A 19,490-nucleotide genomic window follows, 5' to 3' on the forward strand; every position below is an offset into this window, starting at 1 on the left:
AACAAAAAAAATAATGCAATTTCAGATATCAATAAATCCATGAAGGAAATAAAGAAAGCTAATGGGATTGAGGACAAAAAGACTTCTCTGAGGAGTAAACATTTGAGCAGAGATTTGACTAAACCACGTGAAGTTCTGGGGCAGTGTTCCAGGTTCAGTAAACAGCATGTGTTAGTTCAGACACGGACAAGGGCTTCATCTGGTGGAGGAATGGCAAGAAGCCAGCTGTAGCCGAAGCAAAGAGATCACGGGAGAACACAGTGGAAGACGAGATCAGAGATAAGCAAGGCAGGGGCCAGATCACGGTATGCTATGCTATGGCTAAAGAGTTTGGACTTTATTCAGGGGTAAATGAGAATATAGTAAGGAATTCTCTAATCATAGGGCTGATCTAGGCTTTAGAAAGACCACTCCAGCTACATACAGTGAAAAGTGAGTAAAGAATAAACGGAGGCAGAGAGATTCGTTATGAGGTTACTGCTGTCATGAAAGAAAGATGATGAAGGCATATACTAAGGCCAAAGCAGTGAAGTTGGTAAGACATGGCTGGACTGGATATTCAAAAGGACAGTAGATACGAATTACTGACAGCCTGAATGCAAAGTGTGAAAAAAAGAAAGGAATCCTAAATTTTGGCTTGAGCAAAACCTTGTGGTCAAACCTATCACTGAAGTCCTCACTGATCATGCTGAAGATTCGGGTTTCATCTGAAAAGCAGTAGGAAGCAGTGGAGTAGGAAAAAAAAAAAAAGAAGTAGGATTCCAGATATATTTTGTTGATTTAACATGCCATGCTCAGCCAGCACATGCCAGACTCCTCCACATTGCCTCTAGCCTAAGCCACAGCTGAGTCCTTCTGGAGAGACTGGAAGCCAGTCCATCAATCACAGATTAGGATTTCCTCAGAAGTGCAATGAATCCAGGTTAAAGCTTATTCTTGGGACACCTTGGTGCAAATACATCCTTCCCTACTTTCTTACCCCTAAACCTGCTAGGAAATTGCTGGGACCAATTATCTTGGCAGCCTTGTGACCATCTAAACTCACCCACTTCATATCCCTGTCATCTTTGGTTCTGCCAATGATAAACACTCCTTTGGTCATGTATCCTTTCCCAAACTCTCAGCTTCAATGTGCTGCTACCACTTCTGACTCAACTTCTCACTGTGCCCTGCAGAATCTCCTTTTAAGGATTAACAAACCCCCCTACATCCTTAACCTCTTCAATGAACATTTCCTGTGTCAACCAACTTTAATTTAAATGTGGCTCTCCCCATATAATACCACATGCAATGCAGCCCTTTAAAAGGGAAGCTCCTCATTCTCCAAATCCTCACATACTTCAACAGGAATGGAGAGATATAGCGTATCTGTGGATGCTAAGACTGAATATTGATAAAAAAGCACAATTCCAATGGAACTGATAAAATGACTCCAAATTCACAACGAAGCATAAAGAATGAAAACCACCTACCTAAAGGTAAACCCTAGAGGATTAGCTCAAAAAATTAAATAGATTCATAGAAGGGTATTATAAAGTCATTATAAATTCATGTTGCAGGAGAATACTTAATGCTTTCTGGGAATATCCATGTAACTAAATTTTTTAAAAAATTATTATTAAGCAGTATGCAATATATAAGACAGATCTGAATAAAGAAAAAGAAAAGTGTGGGGTATGTGTGCTCAGAAAAAAATGTTATAAATAAAATATACCTAAACGGTCTCACTAGGTAGTAGAATTAAGAATGACTTTTTTCCTTTTTTGAACTTTTTCTATTTTCCTTAATTTTCACAATGAATGTATTTCTTATAACTAGGGGGGAAAAGGCCAAAATAAATTTTTAAAAATCCAGAATCATAACACACCCACACTGCTCTTAAATAAAATTTACATGGGCTATTTTAGACTTTTCATATGCTTATTTCCTAAAAACAAAAACAAACAAAGAAACAAAAAACCACCTCCAAGTCCTTTAGTTGACTGCCCAGAACTTCAGAGTGGCTAACAAAATACAAAAAGCCCTCAAGAGTTCTTCTAAGCCTATCATTCACTTAGCACAATAATTCAACGAAGAGTTTGATGAGTCTCTCCAATTAATTATTCTCTTTAAAAATACCTAAGTGCACTATCCAAAGCAAATGGCTCTTGCTAGGATCCCTTAACTATAAAACTAAAGGTATGTGGTTGTTTTATATAGCTTTATAAAAATCCATGCATTCTGTATGCAGAAGGGGTTATTAGTCATTTACATATTTCAAAATACTCTGTAAAAAGAGATTTCACTTTGTTAATTTCCTTTAAGGAATACACATATACACTTGTACACAGTTTTGGCTAATGCACAAAAGTAGTAACATAAAAGATATTACAGAGTCATCTTCAGCAACTGAATTCCCAAAGCAGAAAAATATTAAGATCAGAAAGTTGACTCTCAAGGTAAGTACTAGTACTACAACAGCATCTGGCATAAAAATAAAGAACACTTCACTGAAAATAATCTCTAATAACTCTAAATTAAGGCATTCCTTTCAAAAGACTTTTTTTAATCAATGCTTTATCGTTTTAATTTAGCTTTGGAAATATTTCCTCTATAATTCCATTCGAAAAACTGCTTAGAAGAGAACCTGCATGGCAGAGAAACCTTTTAGAATGTATTTCCCTTAAGCGTTAATTCACTGTTATTATATAACATGAATGTGTAAATATTACTAGCTTATATTTTCCACAAAATTAACTAATATTACTAGAATGTTTTTCTTTTAAATCATATCTGAAAAGTTGTATGTCATTTACAAAAGAGTAAATATTCGTGAAAAAAGCAATTAATGAATTCAGTATTATGACTAAGAAGAGTTAAGATCTTCCCTCCAAGCAAAGTACAATGTAAGATGCTTTTCAAATCAAGTTTAACAGATATGGTATCTGTCCTCCAGTAATCTAGTCTCCGTGAGTTATTATGCCAAAGCTCTTTTGCAAACTAACAGCAGCCGATATAATCCCTCCAGAAATCGTTTCAAATTAGGAGATAGCTTCTTGCTGTTAATAATTTATATTTAAACTTTGTCTTTCGAAAAACTGAAAGTGGATCTAAAAACAGTGTCACATGAAATGAATCTAACAAATGGACAAGGAAGGCTCTGAGGGTTGAAGAGGAGGAAAGGTCAGAGGGAGGACACTCAGATATAGAGACAGTCTTGGTCAGCATTTCTAATGTACCTCTGTTACTAGGAACAAACGCTATCTCTCCTTTGGTAGAGACCACTCCAAGGCTGCTCCTATTGCCCACTGCTTTGTTAAAAGAGGAGACGGAAGGGCTGCAGAACATAAGGAGGCCTGAGGCTACGTATTTTAATTTCATTATTTAAAAGTGTATAATTATATTTAAATTTCTTCTTATCTACACTGGCTTAAAATAGCTTTGTTCTTCTAGTGGATGTTATCGTGATTCAGCAACCAAAACACTTAATCAATGAATTGAGAAAAGTCTTATTACTTTACTTGAGCAGAGATTATCTTAATTTTAACATGGTGGGACGTTGTCTTTCTATGAGAGTAATTAAGCAAAATTCCACATATTATCAAAGCTTTCTATATATAAACATTTTCCATTCACCTCAGAATCTTTGATAGAAATGCACAGCATGTACTCTAAACTTAAAAGTGAACGTAAGATTTATTTTCTTCAAACACAGGCAAATTTAAAAGGAAGGTAAAAGTCATTTACTTTCACACAACCTAAAACAATACTGTTAGCACTGCAGTGACAAAGAGACTCTAAATTACAAAGGTCAGTTAAGTAAAAGAAGGCAAAGGCAGCAGAACTCAGATGCTAAGAATAAAAACAAAAATAGATCCAATGCAGCATTTTGAGAATGAAGATCAATGAAAACAGTTGCTCAATATAATCTCACTTATAGCAGCATTTTCTATATTGTGATGAGACAGCCTTTCTATTCTAGCATTTCCTCTTTTGCTGGTTCTTGACATTTGCCTTAATAAAAACCAATACTTAAGCCCCAAATTTTCGTGATCTGAAATGAAAAGATAACACATTGCCTCATCTACAAAGTACTTAGCTATCATGGACAAAGTGAGAAGACAGGGTAAAAATGCAAACAGAAGGGCAAGGGAGGGACAGCATCATATTTTATTTAACTATTGCCCTGAGTAATAAGGCAGCAGGTTGTCTTTCCAATCAAAACTACTTTTATAAAGTAATACAAATGCCCTTGCTTGCTCAATGGTGAAGGTCTTCAAAAGAAATCAACTGAGAAGATGAGGTACAGGAAAATCACGATCTAAACCATAAAAAAGGACTAAAATGTGAGTGAATAATGTATGTTACCATTTAATGTTGTAATTCTCAGAAATTCTATGAATAAACAGTCTTATTGCTTATGCTTATGATAGCATAGAAATTAATGAGACAGTTAATATAGCAAATCAATAACAAAGTAGAGATAATGGCATATATATTTGTTGAGCTTCACCAGCAGGAACATCAAATGCAGTGCATAACAATTTCATATAATCAAGCCAGGAGTTCCATAGATAAAATAATTTGGTAGCTCTCTGTTTTCTTACCTGTAAGGACAGCTTTTGCTGAAGAATCTGCCAGGTCCAGGGCTGATTTCCCATCCGTGTTCCGAATGTTTGGATCAGCTCCGTGCTGCAGCAGCACTGTGCAGGGAAAGCAGAAACAATATCTTACCTCAGGGATACAAAGATTATTTACTGGTAAGTGTCGCCTCGGCATGGTGTAGGCAGAAACATACATTGCACAATTTGTTCTCTTTCAAGAAAAAAAAAGAAGCAAGCAAGCAACAGAAAGGTGGAAAAAAAGCACTGCAGCAAAGGATCCTCTCTAGAGTAAAGCAAAGTTGGCAACTTGTGGTACAGTATTATCACATGACTTAACATCATAAACATGAAACTAGAAAAATCTTGCACCAGACGGTTTGGGTTTGCCTCCTTCAGGCAGCAGAATGGGAAGCTGTGTGCTCACTGCCTCGCACGGCGAAATCCGCTACCCGTGAACCTCCCTATCTTTACTACCACTGTGGCTGCTTGTTGCTGGGGCTTTACTGCCCAATTTCCTAACGCTTCCTCTCCTCAGAATAGTTGTAATACTGTGCAAGCCTTTTAGTGGCTCACTGCTTACATAGGAAACTCACCATAACATACTGGCTTGCTTCCAAGAAGTTGAGCAGACATGGTAATGCATGCAACTCTGGTCCCCTGCAGTCAAGCTGCAAAAAAGAGCTGCCTTCCCCAGTAATTCTTTCCATGAAAAATGTTTAGGAACAGAAACTCAATCACTATAATATATGCTAAGGAATGAATGTTGCCCATGCTATATTCGGTGGAAAGTGGCTACAGAGAATTCTTAGACAAGGAGGCTCCCCAAGGACAGAAGCACTGTTTAAGTAAAATCCAGATGTAGTAATTTATTAACCCAAAACATTTCTCAACCACATCTGGTATGTGGGTGTATGGGGGTGGGGGGGTGTTGCTGTCATGCTACCCAACCAATGGTTAAGCTAATAAATACATGAAAAACTTGTCCAAACAAGCAATTCCAAGTTATTCTAACAGTTCAAATAGTTACGATTTTGTGTACTCCCTAGGAGAACAGTAGCTGTTACCACTTACCATTACCCTACAACATAAATTTAAAACAAAGCAGAAATATTAAATTCAAATAAGTGGTTCAAGACACGTTATATAATGTCTAAAAACACCTGAGCCACTACTTGTTGATGAGTCTCAAATTTTTATTCATTGACAGTTCCAAGCTAAAGCACCTACATTCCTTTGGAATATTTGGAAGACAATCCTCATATATTACTAAGTCATAAGTCCTGCTGTTTATAAAGCTCCTCCCCGTTCCTTTAATCCATAAGCCATCTAGTCAATAGCTTTATTATAATGTACAAAGAACACCCTTATCTAGAATTAAGATGCAGCTGCTGGAATAGTGTACATCAGCACCTCTTGCATTAAATCCTGGCTACTTTCAGATTTGGGACAGTAAAAACTAGCCGTGGCTGAGAGATTTTGCCAAGCCTTTCCATATTATTTCACCCTTGGATGCAAGTAATCATAATTATTTTCCAGACGTTTGCAAACTGACTCAAGAGTAAGTAGAATAAAATAACAAGTATCGCAATATCAAACTTTCATCATCATGAATAAGCTTTCATGGCAACAGTTTTGTGGTTTGTTTTTTTTTTTTTAATTCCAAGAAGAAATCCCAACATGAAGGTTTGGCTTGTAAAGGGTCTTTATCATGAAGCCAACTCACGTATCAGATGTAAAGCTGACAGCTATCGCTTTATCTTTACTTAGCTGCTGACTGATGACATGCAAAGGGCAGGAGGACAAAGATGTAACAGCTACCATGAAATGCAGAGATTTTTACTGCATACTTGGAGAACTTCAGAACTGGCTTTAAACAAGTAAAGCAATATGTTAATTTAACAAGACCTGACAATAATATGATGGGAGCTTTTATTTTACAGCTTAAGAGGTAGAGGCAAAAAACTGAAAGCCTTATTGTTCCTCCAAAAGTCAACTAAAACCTCAATCTTTTTTGTTGTAGCTAGTATTTTACCTATTATCTCTCTGCAACTTTACAATAGAAATCTGCCATCACGGTTCAGCTGCAGGTTTGCTTTATTTTGAGTGACTTTTAAAGAGTAATCTTTTTACTAGAAATATGTTTGCTAAAGATTTTGAGTCCCATGTATTTCTTCCATCAGACCTGAACGCACAGAAACATCAGTGCTGAGTAATGCAGCAACAGAGAAAAAGAAGTTGAATTTTCTGAACCAGATGCTGATAACAAAATCCACATTAGAAAATATTCAACTATTTTTAATTAACTGGATAGCAGTTAACTAAAAAAGCAAAGCTCAGTAGAGTTAAGAGTTGGGGGGGGTGGCAATAAAGGCATCTATAACTAGAAGAAAGCTAACCTTCCCTGACTTGTATAAAAGGGCAGTGCTGGGAAGATTACATGAGAACAGAGTGGCATGCAAAAGCGCTAAGCACCGAGCCTGATATTACACAGCAGCTAATGATAATATTTAAAGCACATTTGTAAATGTAGACCTTGTTTATACTCTCAACGCTACCACTAACTACTAATTCAATGCTCTGTCCTAGAGCCAACTCTTTAGATCTTTACAGATAGTAAATATATAAGACTCTGTAGACCATATGGTCTCTGTCTGAACTACTCATCCTGGCCCCAACCTCATCCTTACAGAGGAAAAGTAGCCACAGACAATATTTAAAAGAATGTGTGTGGCTGTGTTCCAATAAAATTTTCTTTATGGACAGTGAAGTATGAATTTTGTAGAATTTTCATGTGTCACAAAATACTAGTGCTGTGATTTTTAAAAAGCCATTTACAAATGTAAAAACAATTCTTAGCTTACAGGACATACAAAAAGCAAGTGGTGAGCTGTATTTGGCCTAGAGGTCATAGTTTGCCAAATCCAACCTTGGGCAGTGATATACAAAGTATGGTCTATGGACGATTCTAGTCCCAGAACTCTTTGCAATCCACCTGCATTGAAATAAGCACAGAAATTAAGAGGAAGCATTTAGAATTGTGTATGTTATTTTAAAATTACTTTTTCTAGCATTTCATTTTTTTTATATTTTACAAAATTATTGGCCTGCCATGTACTGGAGAGGAAGGAAACTGGTCCTCTACCACATACAGTTTGAGAAGCAATGAGCCAGGGCACATGTAAAATTCTCTGGGCCAGAGTTCCAGGTCTATAAAGTGAAGGAGCTGGACTAGGCAGATGATTTCTCGATATCTAAGGTAGTTTAGAGACAAAGACCTAAAGCATTATAATCTGAAATCTAATTAAAAAAAAAAAAAAGTTACTTCAAGTAGAACATTTTCCTGCCCCACCCTCTAAATCAAAATTTAAAAAATTATTTTTCATTTACCCTAACATTTTAACAAAACTCGAAGTTGAGCCCATAATCAATGGAAGTTGTGGGGTACATACTAAAACATCCCAAGCGTCTCCCAAGCAATTCCTCCAATCGAACTGCTGTTTCACACTGTTCTCCACAGGGATCTGTTTCCCTATTTCTAACACCAGAAGAATGGCACATACATCAGGCAAAGGTAACAACAATGGCTTTCAAGAACGTCAGTCTGCACTTGAACTGGTAACATGTAGTACTCTCAATTCTAGCTGCTTCAAATTTTGCTTTCAAAGTTCTGAGCTACCAAATGGTAATAAAATGTGACTTCTAATACATAATGCAATTAGAAATCCATCTTGTAACATCAATATACACTGACAAGACACTAGTATGAAACAGATTCTCCTTCAAAAGTAGCACAAATGTCTGAAGCAAAGTTACCAAAATATACAAACAATACACAAAGTAAAGCTTGAAAAAAGAACAAGGAAACTAAAATCTGAGTAACATTCAGTACATAAATTCAAGACTACTGTGGCCACTCAAAATCTCCTAGTACTATCTTTAACCAATTAGGTCATCATCAAATCTGGAATCCCAAATGACTTAACTGTATCCAATTGTTTGACTGATATATCTCAAATCCATTTATCTCCTTTTGAGTTTAGGAGGATGGAGAAAATATAGCAGCTGGCATAACAACAGATAGTTAAAACCAAGGTAGGATTACAATATTCAAAATGTCATTCTCAGAAGAGCTTATGGCAAGAAGGACATGTGATTTTCCTATTTCTGGTGTGAGCATTCAGCTACAATGAGCCAGATTCATGCCTTTACCCTGTGGCCAGCAAACACAGTAGAGACTAAAATTGTTTCATTCCTCAAAACTATTAAATTAAGCACTCATATCATTTTAATTCTTCCAAATAAAAAGAAAATATTTCTACACGTATGCAAAGCCTATCAAATTCCTAGAAAAATAAAAAGTGCTACTATGATAAATTATATTTATTTTTTGATAAATTATATTTAATTACAGGTATTATTAATTTATTTAAGAAGATAAAAGACATAGAAACAATATGAATTTTCCAAGCTAAAAACATAGCAAGACTTTTAGGTAAATTATCAAAAAGTGTTTAGTATGGTTTTCACTATAAAAGGTAGAAACCTTCTGCTAAAATATTGTAAATGCTTTGTTATATGAACTTTAGAGTTACATTAAGGTCTAAAACTGTCCCTCACAATGAACACTCAATTTTTAAAGAAGTTGTGTTTATGTTAAAATGTGTTTCGTAGTCATCTTACTCTTTAAGAATACAGAGATATTCATTTGACTGAGCTTCCATAATTGAATCACACAAAGGACTAAATGCATTAGATTTTTTAGCAAATAAAACCTAATTTTAGAGCAAAATATCAAGGAACCAAATTTTAACTAGCTACAATCTTCAATGTATAGGGCTCTCACCAACACACGTGGCTTTTAAAAGACATTTTTTTCTAAGTGATATAACATGACATATTCTGTGGCTGAGACATATTCAGATTGCCTCTCCCATAGAAACATGTACAATATTATAATTGTATAATACTAGTATTATACCACTATAATGCTATACATATTTATATACTATACATATTATTTGAAAAGCCATTTATTTTTTCATTCAGAATACTCTTTACTTACTATGGCATAAAAGTAAACTATTATATTTTATTTTAAAAAATCATCAAGAGTTGATTTATCACTAACAGTAAACATGAAAATTCAAATACCATGAATATATATATATGGCATGATCCTATATAGTAGTATGGTTTACTAAATTTGGATTAGAGCTTACATGACACACTTTCCTGTTTTCAGTATTGGCTGACCAATCCTTAGGCTGTAAATAATGAACAGAACTAGATTTAAAACAAAAATATAACTTCTCAAAATCATCTAAGAGCTAATGAGATAAAGAATTATTAGCCCAAAACTAAGGAGCAAAAACTGCCTTTGTTCTGAAAGCAATTACTAATACAGAAAAATATAAGCTGTCCTTTCAATGTCTCATAAGGCATAGGGAAGAGCAATCATTGCTGGGCCCCCCAAAGCAAAGATCCTAACAAAGACTGTCCCCACACAAAAAGGGTTATATCCTCAGGATGAGGATAAAGTGATGTGAACTCATCCTAATACAGAACCATACACCTGGTTGGAAAAACTGGGTGTCCAAACTATCTGAAGCCCTGACTTTGATTTTGAGGTGGTCCCAGATTGGCAGTAACACCAGGGTATCTGACAAACATATATGCCCATTCTCTCAGGGGAAGGTACCTTCATCAAAGGGCAAAAGGTTAATCCTATAAATAAATTTAGAGTAAAACGCCCAGCACAGAGCCAAGATAACCAGGCACAGAGGTAATCTAAAATGCAGAAGCAACAACTAACATCAATAAACAACACAAAAAATAGACCCATAAAAACTTCAGATACCGGAAAGAATTACCAGATACAATATAAAAAGAACTACGTTTATCATATTTAATGAAATAAAAGACAAGCTGAAATATCTAAGTTAGGTGAAACTATAAAGAGTGATAGAGCAAATTTGTAAAATAACTAAAAAGAACCTCTAGAAATAAAATACAATTAACTGAAATTAAAAATGAAGGCTTTGGTTTCCAGCCAAGACGGACTAACAGTAGCAGACTAGCCCTCTCTTCCTAACGTAAATAATTATGAAACTGGACAAGATATATGAAGCAGCTAATCAAAGGCAGTGATCAACAGTTGTGCTAAACTGTGATCTTTGAAAGAAAGGAAACTCAAAAGGTGGATACCATAATCACTCAACTCTCTGCTTTGAGAGAATTTGGCAACCACGTGCATATAACTAGAATCAGAGCAGAACATGGTGGTCATGTTGAGCTGAGAAGACAAGAGATCTGAATTCAGAGTAGATAAACTGGCTGGAATCTGTAGGATGGAAAACTGGAGAGGAGGGACTATAGAGAGAGCAGGGCTCAGATGTCTGCACAGGGGACCCCTGTTGGTAACAAGGCTGTGGGCTGGCCTGTATAGTTTGGATAAGACAAGACCATCTGAAGCTTACAGGTAGTAGCTGCTACTGGGCTGAGCACATAACAGAGTTAGTTGAGGTCAGAAAGTGCTAGAGGGGCAAGTAGTGCTGAGAGAAACTGAAGTCTGGCCTTAAGAAAGTATAGAGATCCTATAAACACCTCCTCAACACAGCTGGTGCAGGGCGGAGAAAACAAAAGGCCATCTTAGTTATGAATAAGCACCGCACCCGAGAGCAGAGAGTTGGGGTCTACAATGTCAGTTTCCTTGTTTCACTGTTATTAATAACATTTGCACTGACGGTGCAGAAGTAACAAATAAAACTGCTGGTAACGTAGTACAAATCAAGGCAGTGGCACCAAACGATACTAGTGATCACTGAGTTCTTCGCTACCATGCAATCGCCTTAAGAGAAAAAAAATAGTTTCATTTTAGAATGTCTTAATGACAGTAAAAATTATTAATTTTATTAAATCTTGACCCTTAGATACACATCCTTTTAATGTTCTCTGTGAAGAACTGGAACATGCATAAAGGACTTCTGCCTATCAAAGAAACAAGAGTTGTCTCTGTGAAAGGACTTGTGTGATTATTGAGGTTGCAAACTGAACTAGCCACTTTTTGTCATGATGCACCATTTTTAATTAAAAGAAATATGAATAGAAATACTATGATCATTCAGACCTGGGCATCTGGCAGGCATTTTTAAAATGTCAATGATAAAATTTAAGCATTCAAGCAAAAATTAGAATTTTGTAAAATTTTTTATCTACCTACATGAACTTGAACTTACTGTAAGTACTTAACTTTTTTGCTGACATTGGTATAATGAATGTAATTTTTTTTTTTTTTAAAGATTTTTTATTTATTTATTTGACAGAGAGAGACACAGCGAGAGAGGGAACACAAGCAGGGGGAGTGGGAGGGGGAGAAGCAGGCCTCCCGCGGAGCAGAGAGCCCGATATAGGAACTCGATCCCAGGATCCCAGGACCATGACCCGAGCCGAAGGCAGTTGCTTAACAACTGAGCCACCCAGGCGCCCAATGAATGTAATTTTTGATACAGTCTTTAAAATGTGTCAAAATTTTGGAATTTCTGTCTGACTCAGTGAATCAATATTTTCAAAGTAATCAATGGAAACTGTTACAAAATCATGTTTGGGTACAAATTCAAAGTGAAACACAGGCTAATGTACTGTGATGTTACAGAGTATAAAAAGTTTTTTGTTATGGTTTGTTTCCATATTGCAATTACCCATTTAGAAACTACCACTTGCCATGTTTGGATTGGCATATCAAAGAAGGATATTCACAATTATTTGAAAATGTTATTAAATACATTTCCCTCTTCCAACTAAAATCTGAATCTACTTCATCAGAACATAACTGAAGCAGGTATGAGGATCCAGCTGACTCTGATTAAGCCAGATAATAAAGATTATTTGCATTAATGCCAATATTTTTACTAACTTTTTGTAGTTTTGATTTCGAATGTTATATATGACCCATATAAATAAAAGCTCTTCAGAATGCAAAAAGATCAAAATATTTGAAAACTGCCCTAGAATAAACCCTAGTCTAGACACACCCTAATAAATTCTAAAACCAAACCTCAACAAGATCTGCACAGGAGATAGTATGAACACTGAATCCCACTATGATAAAGATTTTAGGGAACACCTTGGGCTTTCCACAGAAATGCACTAATAAAGCATAAACCCAAACATCCAGAAGTTCAGGGTGACTTGCCAGCAACCAAACTCTCTGCTAAAACAAGAATAAAAATTTTTCGAAGATAGATAAAAATAACATTGCAGCCTCTACAATATCTACCACTGGATAAAAAAATTATTAGACATATAAAGAAAAAGGAAAATGTGATCCACAATCAAGGACAACAACAACAAAAAACAGTCAAAAGAAATTATATCCAAGATGGACTAGATGTTGGACTTAGCAGACAAAGACTTTAAAGCAATTATTATAAATGAGATCAAAGAATTAAAGGAAAACATGATATGAAAAAGTAAACAGAGAGAGATACTCTAAGAACCAAGTTGGAAATTCTAGACTTGAAAAGTTAAAGGAATCATACTACCCAATTTCAAGATTATAAAGCTACAATAATTATGACAGTGAATTATTGGGATAAAAACAGATATTTAGATCAACAGAAAAGAAAACAGACCAAAACATGTATGGTCAATTGATTTTTCTATAGAGAAGGCAAGGTAATACAATGATGGAAAAAACAATCTTTTGAACAAATCATGCCGGAACAACTGCTATCTACAGAGATAAGAAAAAGGAAAAACACAAAGTTTGACTCTGATACCTCACAGTATACAAACAAATTAACTCCAAATGAAACATATATATATAAAAGTTAAAATAATAAAACCTATAGGACAAAACATGGAAGAAAATGTTCATGACTTTGAGACAGAAAGATTTTTTAAGATAAAAAGGGCCTAAACCATAAAAAAATATTGATCAATTGTACTTCATCAAAATTAAGATTTTCTGCTTTTCAAATGACACAATTATGAACATGAAAAGGAAAACCACAGACTAGAACAAAATATTTGCAACACATACATGTGATAAAGAACTCAGATCCAGATTATATATGCTGAGACTGTAGAAATGACTCTGAAGTAAAATAGTCAAGAGATAGCTTTCTATTGTGTAAAAGTCCAAGTTTTTAATCATACCTTTTTTAGTCTTTGCCTTTCATAAAGAAGTCACCAAAAAATCAGAATTCTGTCAACATCTGGGACTAGCATACTTGTGATACATTACTTAATTTCACCTGCCTTTTTGTGTCTAATTAGATGCCTACTTATTGTTTTTTTCCATGTACCTCACTGGAACAAAATAAGACTGCATTTCTTTTTTTAAAAAAGCTCAAAAAAATCAAATTCCCTGTAAGTCTGCTTCACTTACTAATGGCAAAACATCCTAGTTAACCAGTTAAGAACACAGCTGACCGTTAAGAGACGGTCCTCTCAGAACTAGAAGGCAGAAGTTAGAATCCTGGTTCCGCCACCTCCCAGTTCTGGGGCCCTAGGACACTATTTCACCTCTCTGCTCTTCTGTTTTCTCATCTGTAAAAAAAAAAAAGAGAGAGAGAGAGAGAGAGATAATAACGGTACCCAGCACATGGGCAATGAGGAGGACAAAAAGAATAAATATTTGAGGAGTCCTCAGAACAGTGCCCAGCATATAGTAGGCATGTGCATAAGGCAAAGGAGATTAGGAGGTACAAACTTCCAGTGATAAAATCAGTTAAGTCGCGAAGATGTAAAGTACAGTGTGGGGTAGATTCTCGATAATATCATAATAACTTTGGTGACAGATGGTAACTAGACATACCATGGGGATCACTATAATGTACACCTGAGACATTAGAAAATATTTACTCACTCAGAAAATTAATCCAAGTAAATAAAAATTTACTGAATTCACATAGAAGAGAAGTTCTTTATGATCAAATTTTGGCATGAAATTTTATAATAATAATAATAAAAGAATCCTCCACTTAGATTTTGTTCCCATTGTCAAGTTTACCTGTAAATATAGACAATCAAGAATTTTTAAAAAGGCCCATTGCATCTAGAGTAACTTAGAAACAGATTATTCTGTACGTATATATAGTAGATTTTTGGAGCTAGATCAATGACATAACTCTTTGCAATAGAGTTAAACCAGGCCACAATACATCTGTGAAATCAGCATTATCTGCCCTCACAAGTGACAATTTAAAGTAAAAGATAAAGCAGGCCCTGGAATAAATATAAGAATGGTTATAACAAAGAATCTCTCTTTCCACCTGGAAAACCCAGAGAGTCAAGTCTAAAAGAAAGTACTGTCCAGGAGTCAGATAAACCTGGGTTTTAGAATACTGCTCTGTCCTTTGCGACTGTCTGACCTTACACAAGTTACTTCACCTCTGTCAATCTCAATTTCCTCTTTCATACAACACTACCTTCCTCAGAGAATTGCTGTTATAATTAAGTGAGACAATACATATAAACCTAGCTTAGCTCTTGGCATATAATAGGGATTCAATAAACACCCTGTCCCTTCAATCAGGATCTTTTCATCTTCACTTTTTAAAAAAAAAAAAAAAAAAAACAACAGAATCACATACACAGAAAGTGCTAAAAATAATATATCTGTTGGATTGAAATAAAGGCAAAATGGTAACAGCCCTAGGAACAATGAATTCATTTGTGCCAAGTCAATGATTGTTTTATGCTTCTTTTTATTTAGGGGGAGATAACTTTTTCAAAAACTTGACTAGACTCAGCTAAATGAAACACTAAGCAGATTACTTTAGTCTGACTACGCAAGTTTATAACAGGATCCCAGAATTTTTACAGTTCAAAGGGACAATGACCACATGCAAAAGGGTGCTTCCCAATCTCTCTCTGGGAAAGAAGGGCAGACCCCACCTACACCTTTCTGAAACCTTCCCTAAATTGCCATCCCCATCTCCCCTCTCTCAAGGCCTCAAGGACTTAGTATTCCAGGCAAACTCCCCATTAGTCTAAAACATTAAGACCAATTAAAATTAGTTTTAGTACCACTAGATACAAAGTTTAAGTTGCACATTTAAAAACGTTTTCCACAAGGAACATAGGATTGAACCCGTACCATAACATTCTCATTCTGCTTTGGGTGATGGGCATTAAGGAGGGCACATGATCTGATGAGTGCCAGGTGTTATACACAACTAACGAATCATTGAACACTACATCAAAAACTAATGATGTACTATATGTTGGCTAACTGAACTTAATATAAATAAATAAATAAAAATTAAAAAAAGAAATTATATCACTACTATTATTTTCCTCTACCTCTGAGAACGGATTCAACAGACTGAACTTCAATGTACTGTTGTACTTTCAATCTGACGAAGAATATAACTCTTTAAGCTTTCATTCTTTGGGAAATATACCAAATAATTTTGACTTTTGTTTTTCTATTGGATTTCACAAATTATCCTATTAGCAATATTAGCAATATTCTTTCCTTTCCTTTCTTCTTTGTTTTTTGCTCTACTTTTTATTCCCATGGCTTATTTTATAACTGGAAGTGTGTTCCTCTTAATTCCCTTCACCTGTTTTGCCCACACACATCCCAACCAATATTACAGTATTTTTAATAACAGTATTCAATCACATTTTTACACGCACCTTAGCTTGTTTCCCCTGGGTTGAAGAAGAACAACTGATTTCATGTCTTATTAAATCATAATTCAAGTTTAAAAAATTATACAGGCTATGAAACAAAGGACATAAACTAATTCACACTGGTGATAGCAAAGAACAGCATATGGTAACTGCCACCCAGTCCATGATTAGGCTTTTACTGACTGTCAGAATACAAAACCCACCTATAAGAACGCTTTACTGTTGCCACCCAAGAGAAAAGAGAATGGACGGGAAACAAGCATTTACTGAGGCTCTACCTGCTTTATTTTTTCGCTTAACTTCCGTTAACAACCCAATGCAATATGTAGGATACTCGTTTTATAAATGAGAGATTGAGGCTCATAGCAACTAAATTATTTGTGCAAGATGACAGTTTTTAAGCAGTAAAGTAGAATTCATACCTACTACTAAAGCCAGGCATTTAATTTCTACCTTATCATTCTACACAAGTACAAGGCAAGATCGCCCCCGAACTGTAATTCAAGCTTTCTTCTTCTTAGGTGAATTCTGAAAGGCACATCTACATATTTGTCCTAAATACCTTATCTACTCCTCCCATGACCAATGACCCCTTTCTCATCCCATCAAACAATCCCTCTGTGGGAAAGCATGAAACCAAGACTCAGAAATAACACCCATGACAGCTCGGGTTCCATTTGAGGAGACCCACTACAATACTTCCGGCTCTTGCTCCCTCGATTCTCATGCTCAAGCATGTTCTTTCTAAAGATCAACACTGAAAACTGTGCCCCAAAATAGGCACAGTAAATAAAAGGCAAAATAAAATATATGCCCTCTATCTCTAACCATGATTACTTGTACCACACAGCTAATTTAGAAATTTTCAGGCTTGACACAAAATAAACATATATTTGGATACCCTGTGGGATTTCTTTTTTCTTTTTTTAAAAAGGTTTTATTTATCCATTCAGCAAGAGAGAGAGCACGCATGCACAAGTAGGGGGGAGGGGAGAGGGAGAGGGAGAAAGAGAATCTCAAGCAGACTCCGCACTGAGTGCTGAGTCCAACACAGAGCTGGATCTCACGACCCTGAGATCATGACCTGAGCTGAAATCAAGAGTCCGACGCTTAACCAACTAAGCCACCCTTAACCAACTAAGCCACCCAGGCACCCCATCCTGTGGGATTTCTTAATGGCTTATTTGTAACTGTCATATCTAAGGGAAAAATATTAAACAACTCACAGTAAGGTTTACATACTTAATCCTGGATTCTGTTTATGGATGAAAAGTCTAACACCCACTCCATTTTAAAAAGAAAATTAACAGATTCCAATAATTTAAGAACTAAAACAAGAGTACCTAACATTTTTTAAAGCCTGGAACTGCAATTATTACACTTAACTTTCTATGTAGTTTGGTCAGCTGAGAATGAGGAGTGGAAAGGACTCTGTCTTTCTTTCCCATCTGGACCTGCTTCTGCAATCTCTGTTACCACAGAACTATACAAAGCAGGGACACAGCTTTAATATGCACACGTTTCAGATAACACGATAACCATGTAAAGGGAGAACTGATTACATGAGCCATTTGCCTCAAATACCATTTTCATACAACCACAAACTTAAGCCATGCATCATCTCACTGAAATCCAGACTGTTTTGGATCACCATGGTTAATCTAAAAGTAAACGCAAATGTATAATTAATTCCTTTAATAGGCAGACTTGAGTCATATGCAAATCCTTGCATCACTTCAAAAAAAGCATGAGGTCTTTTTTTGTTGTTCTTGGTTTTTGACCTTTTCCCCTCTAATCTAAACATCTTTGATATATATAATTTTAAGATTTTATTTATTTATTTGTCAGAGAGAGAGAGAAAGCACCAGAGAGCGGCAGGCAGAGGGAGAAGCAGGCTCCCTCAGCAGAGTGCCTAATGTGGGACTCGATCCCAGGACCCTGGGATCATGACCCAAGCCAAAGGCAGACACTTAACCAACTGAGCCACCCAGGCATCCCTCTTTGATATATTAAGTCCTTAGGACAATGAAGGCATTCACTCTGTAATTCCTAATAAAATACAATGAACAAATATAAAACTCAATATATAAATATATATAGGGCGCCTGGGTGGCTCAGTTGGTTAAGTGACTGCCTTTGGCTCAGGTCATGATCCTGGAGTCCCAGGATCGAGTCCCGCATCGGGCTCCCTGCTCAGCAGGGAGTCTACTTCTCCCTCTGACCCTCCCCCCCTCGTGTTCTCTCTCTCTCTCTCAAATAAATAAAATCTTAAAAAAAAAAAAAAATATATATATATATATATATATACATATTTACCACCATTAACCATAATGCCTACTAAAATAGTCCCAAATTTATCAGGTAAACGTATAAATACTCTAACTTTGTTGAAAGCAGTTGAACCTAAGTGGGCAAGTTATCAAGATAACAGTATTCAGTGTCAGTGGGGATTTTTTCAGAAGGGAAAAATTACTATCATTCTTGGCTCTTCTCCTTTTTAAGGATACAAGTGTGGAATTTTGCCAACTTTTACTTTTTATGAAAATGCTATATTGAGACTTGTTTAAAAGATCCCAATTCAGTATTTATACGGAAAATTGATGGTAAAAATGCCTACGGGAGGTATTCTGGCAGGAAAAGGGAAAAGAGACAATCATGAAACAAAAGCAAGTGAATCATATTCTCAAGGGCTTCACTGAATTTTCAATGAATTTTTGCAAAGAGTAAGGAATATGTGAGAAATGACTTTCCTTAACCTAGCTCATTTATGAATGACATATAAATACATAATGTGACAGATTAAATCAAGAGCCCTAGTAGAGATCTTCAGCAGCTACAATTTCTTTGGTTCTTATTAAGAAGTTGTGGCTTTCCAGGAATTTATGCTAAAGTAATTAAGGTTTACACATATATGTAATAAAAAGGATACTCTCTGTAGTACTGTTTATAAAACAAAAGTGAAAAATCAGAAATATTATAAATAGTCTAATACGGGTGAGTGATTTAAAAATAATAGTTATTTTCTTATAATTCTTGACAGCCATTAAATATGAGATTAGATAAAAATATTCATTGATAATGAAATATATTCACAACACAAAGTGAAAAAGTAAGAAAATGGTATGCATGGAATGATCCCATTTTTATTATAAAAAGGACTATATACACAGGTACAGTGGGTCTAACAATATTGTTCAAAAGAAACTCCTACAGTAATGGAAATTACTATAATCTGCACACTCTGATATGATAACCAACAGTCAT

General features: G+C 35.6%; 1 protein-coding gene across 1 annotated transcript in view; it reads right to left on the minus strand.

Moving 5' to 3' along the window:
* Positions 1-19,490, minus strand: part of TNKS (tankyrase) — a 197,853-nt gene that overhangs the window by 129,015 nt on the left and 49,348 nt on the right. Inside the window, exon 3 of the mRNA XM_032413489.1 lies at positions 4,587-4,682. Within this exon, the coding sequence (XP_032269380.1) occupies positions 4,587-4,682 (96 nt within the window). The remainder of the gene's footprint in view (positions 1-4,586; positions 4,683-19,490) is intronic.

The sequence above is a fragment of the Phoca vitulina genome, unplaced genomic scaffold, assembly GCF_004348235.1.
Source record: "Phoca vitulina isolate PV1807 unplaced genomic scaffold, GSC_HSeal_1.0 scaffold15, whole genome shotgun sequence".
In the NCBI taxonomy this organism is placed as follows: domain Eukaryota; kingdom Metazoa; phylum Chordata; class Mammalia; order Carnivora; family Phocidae; genus Phoca; species Phoca vitulina.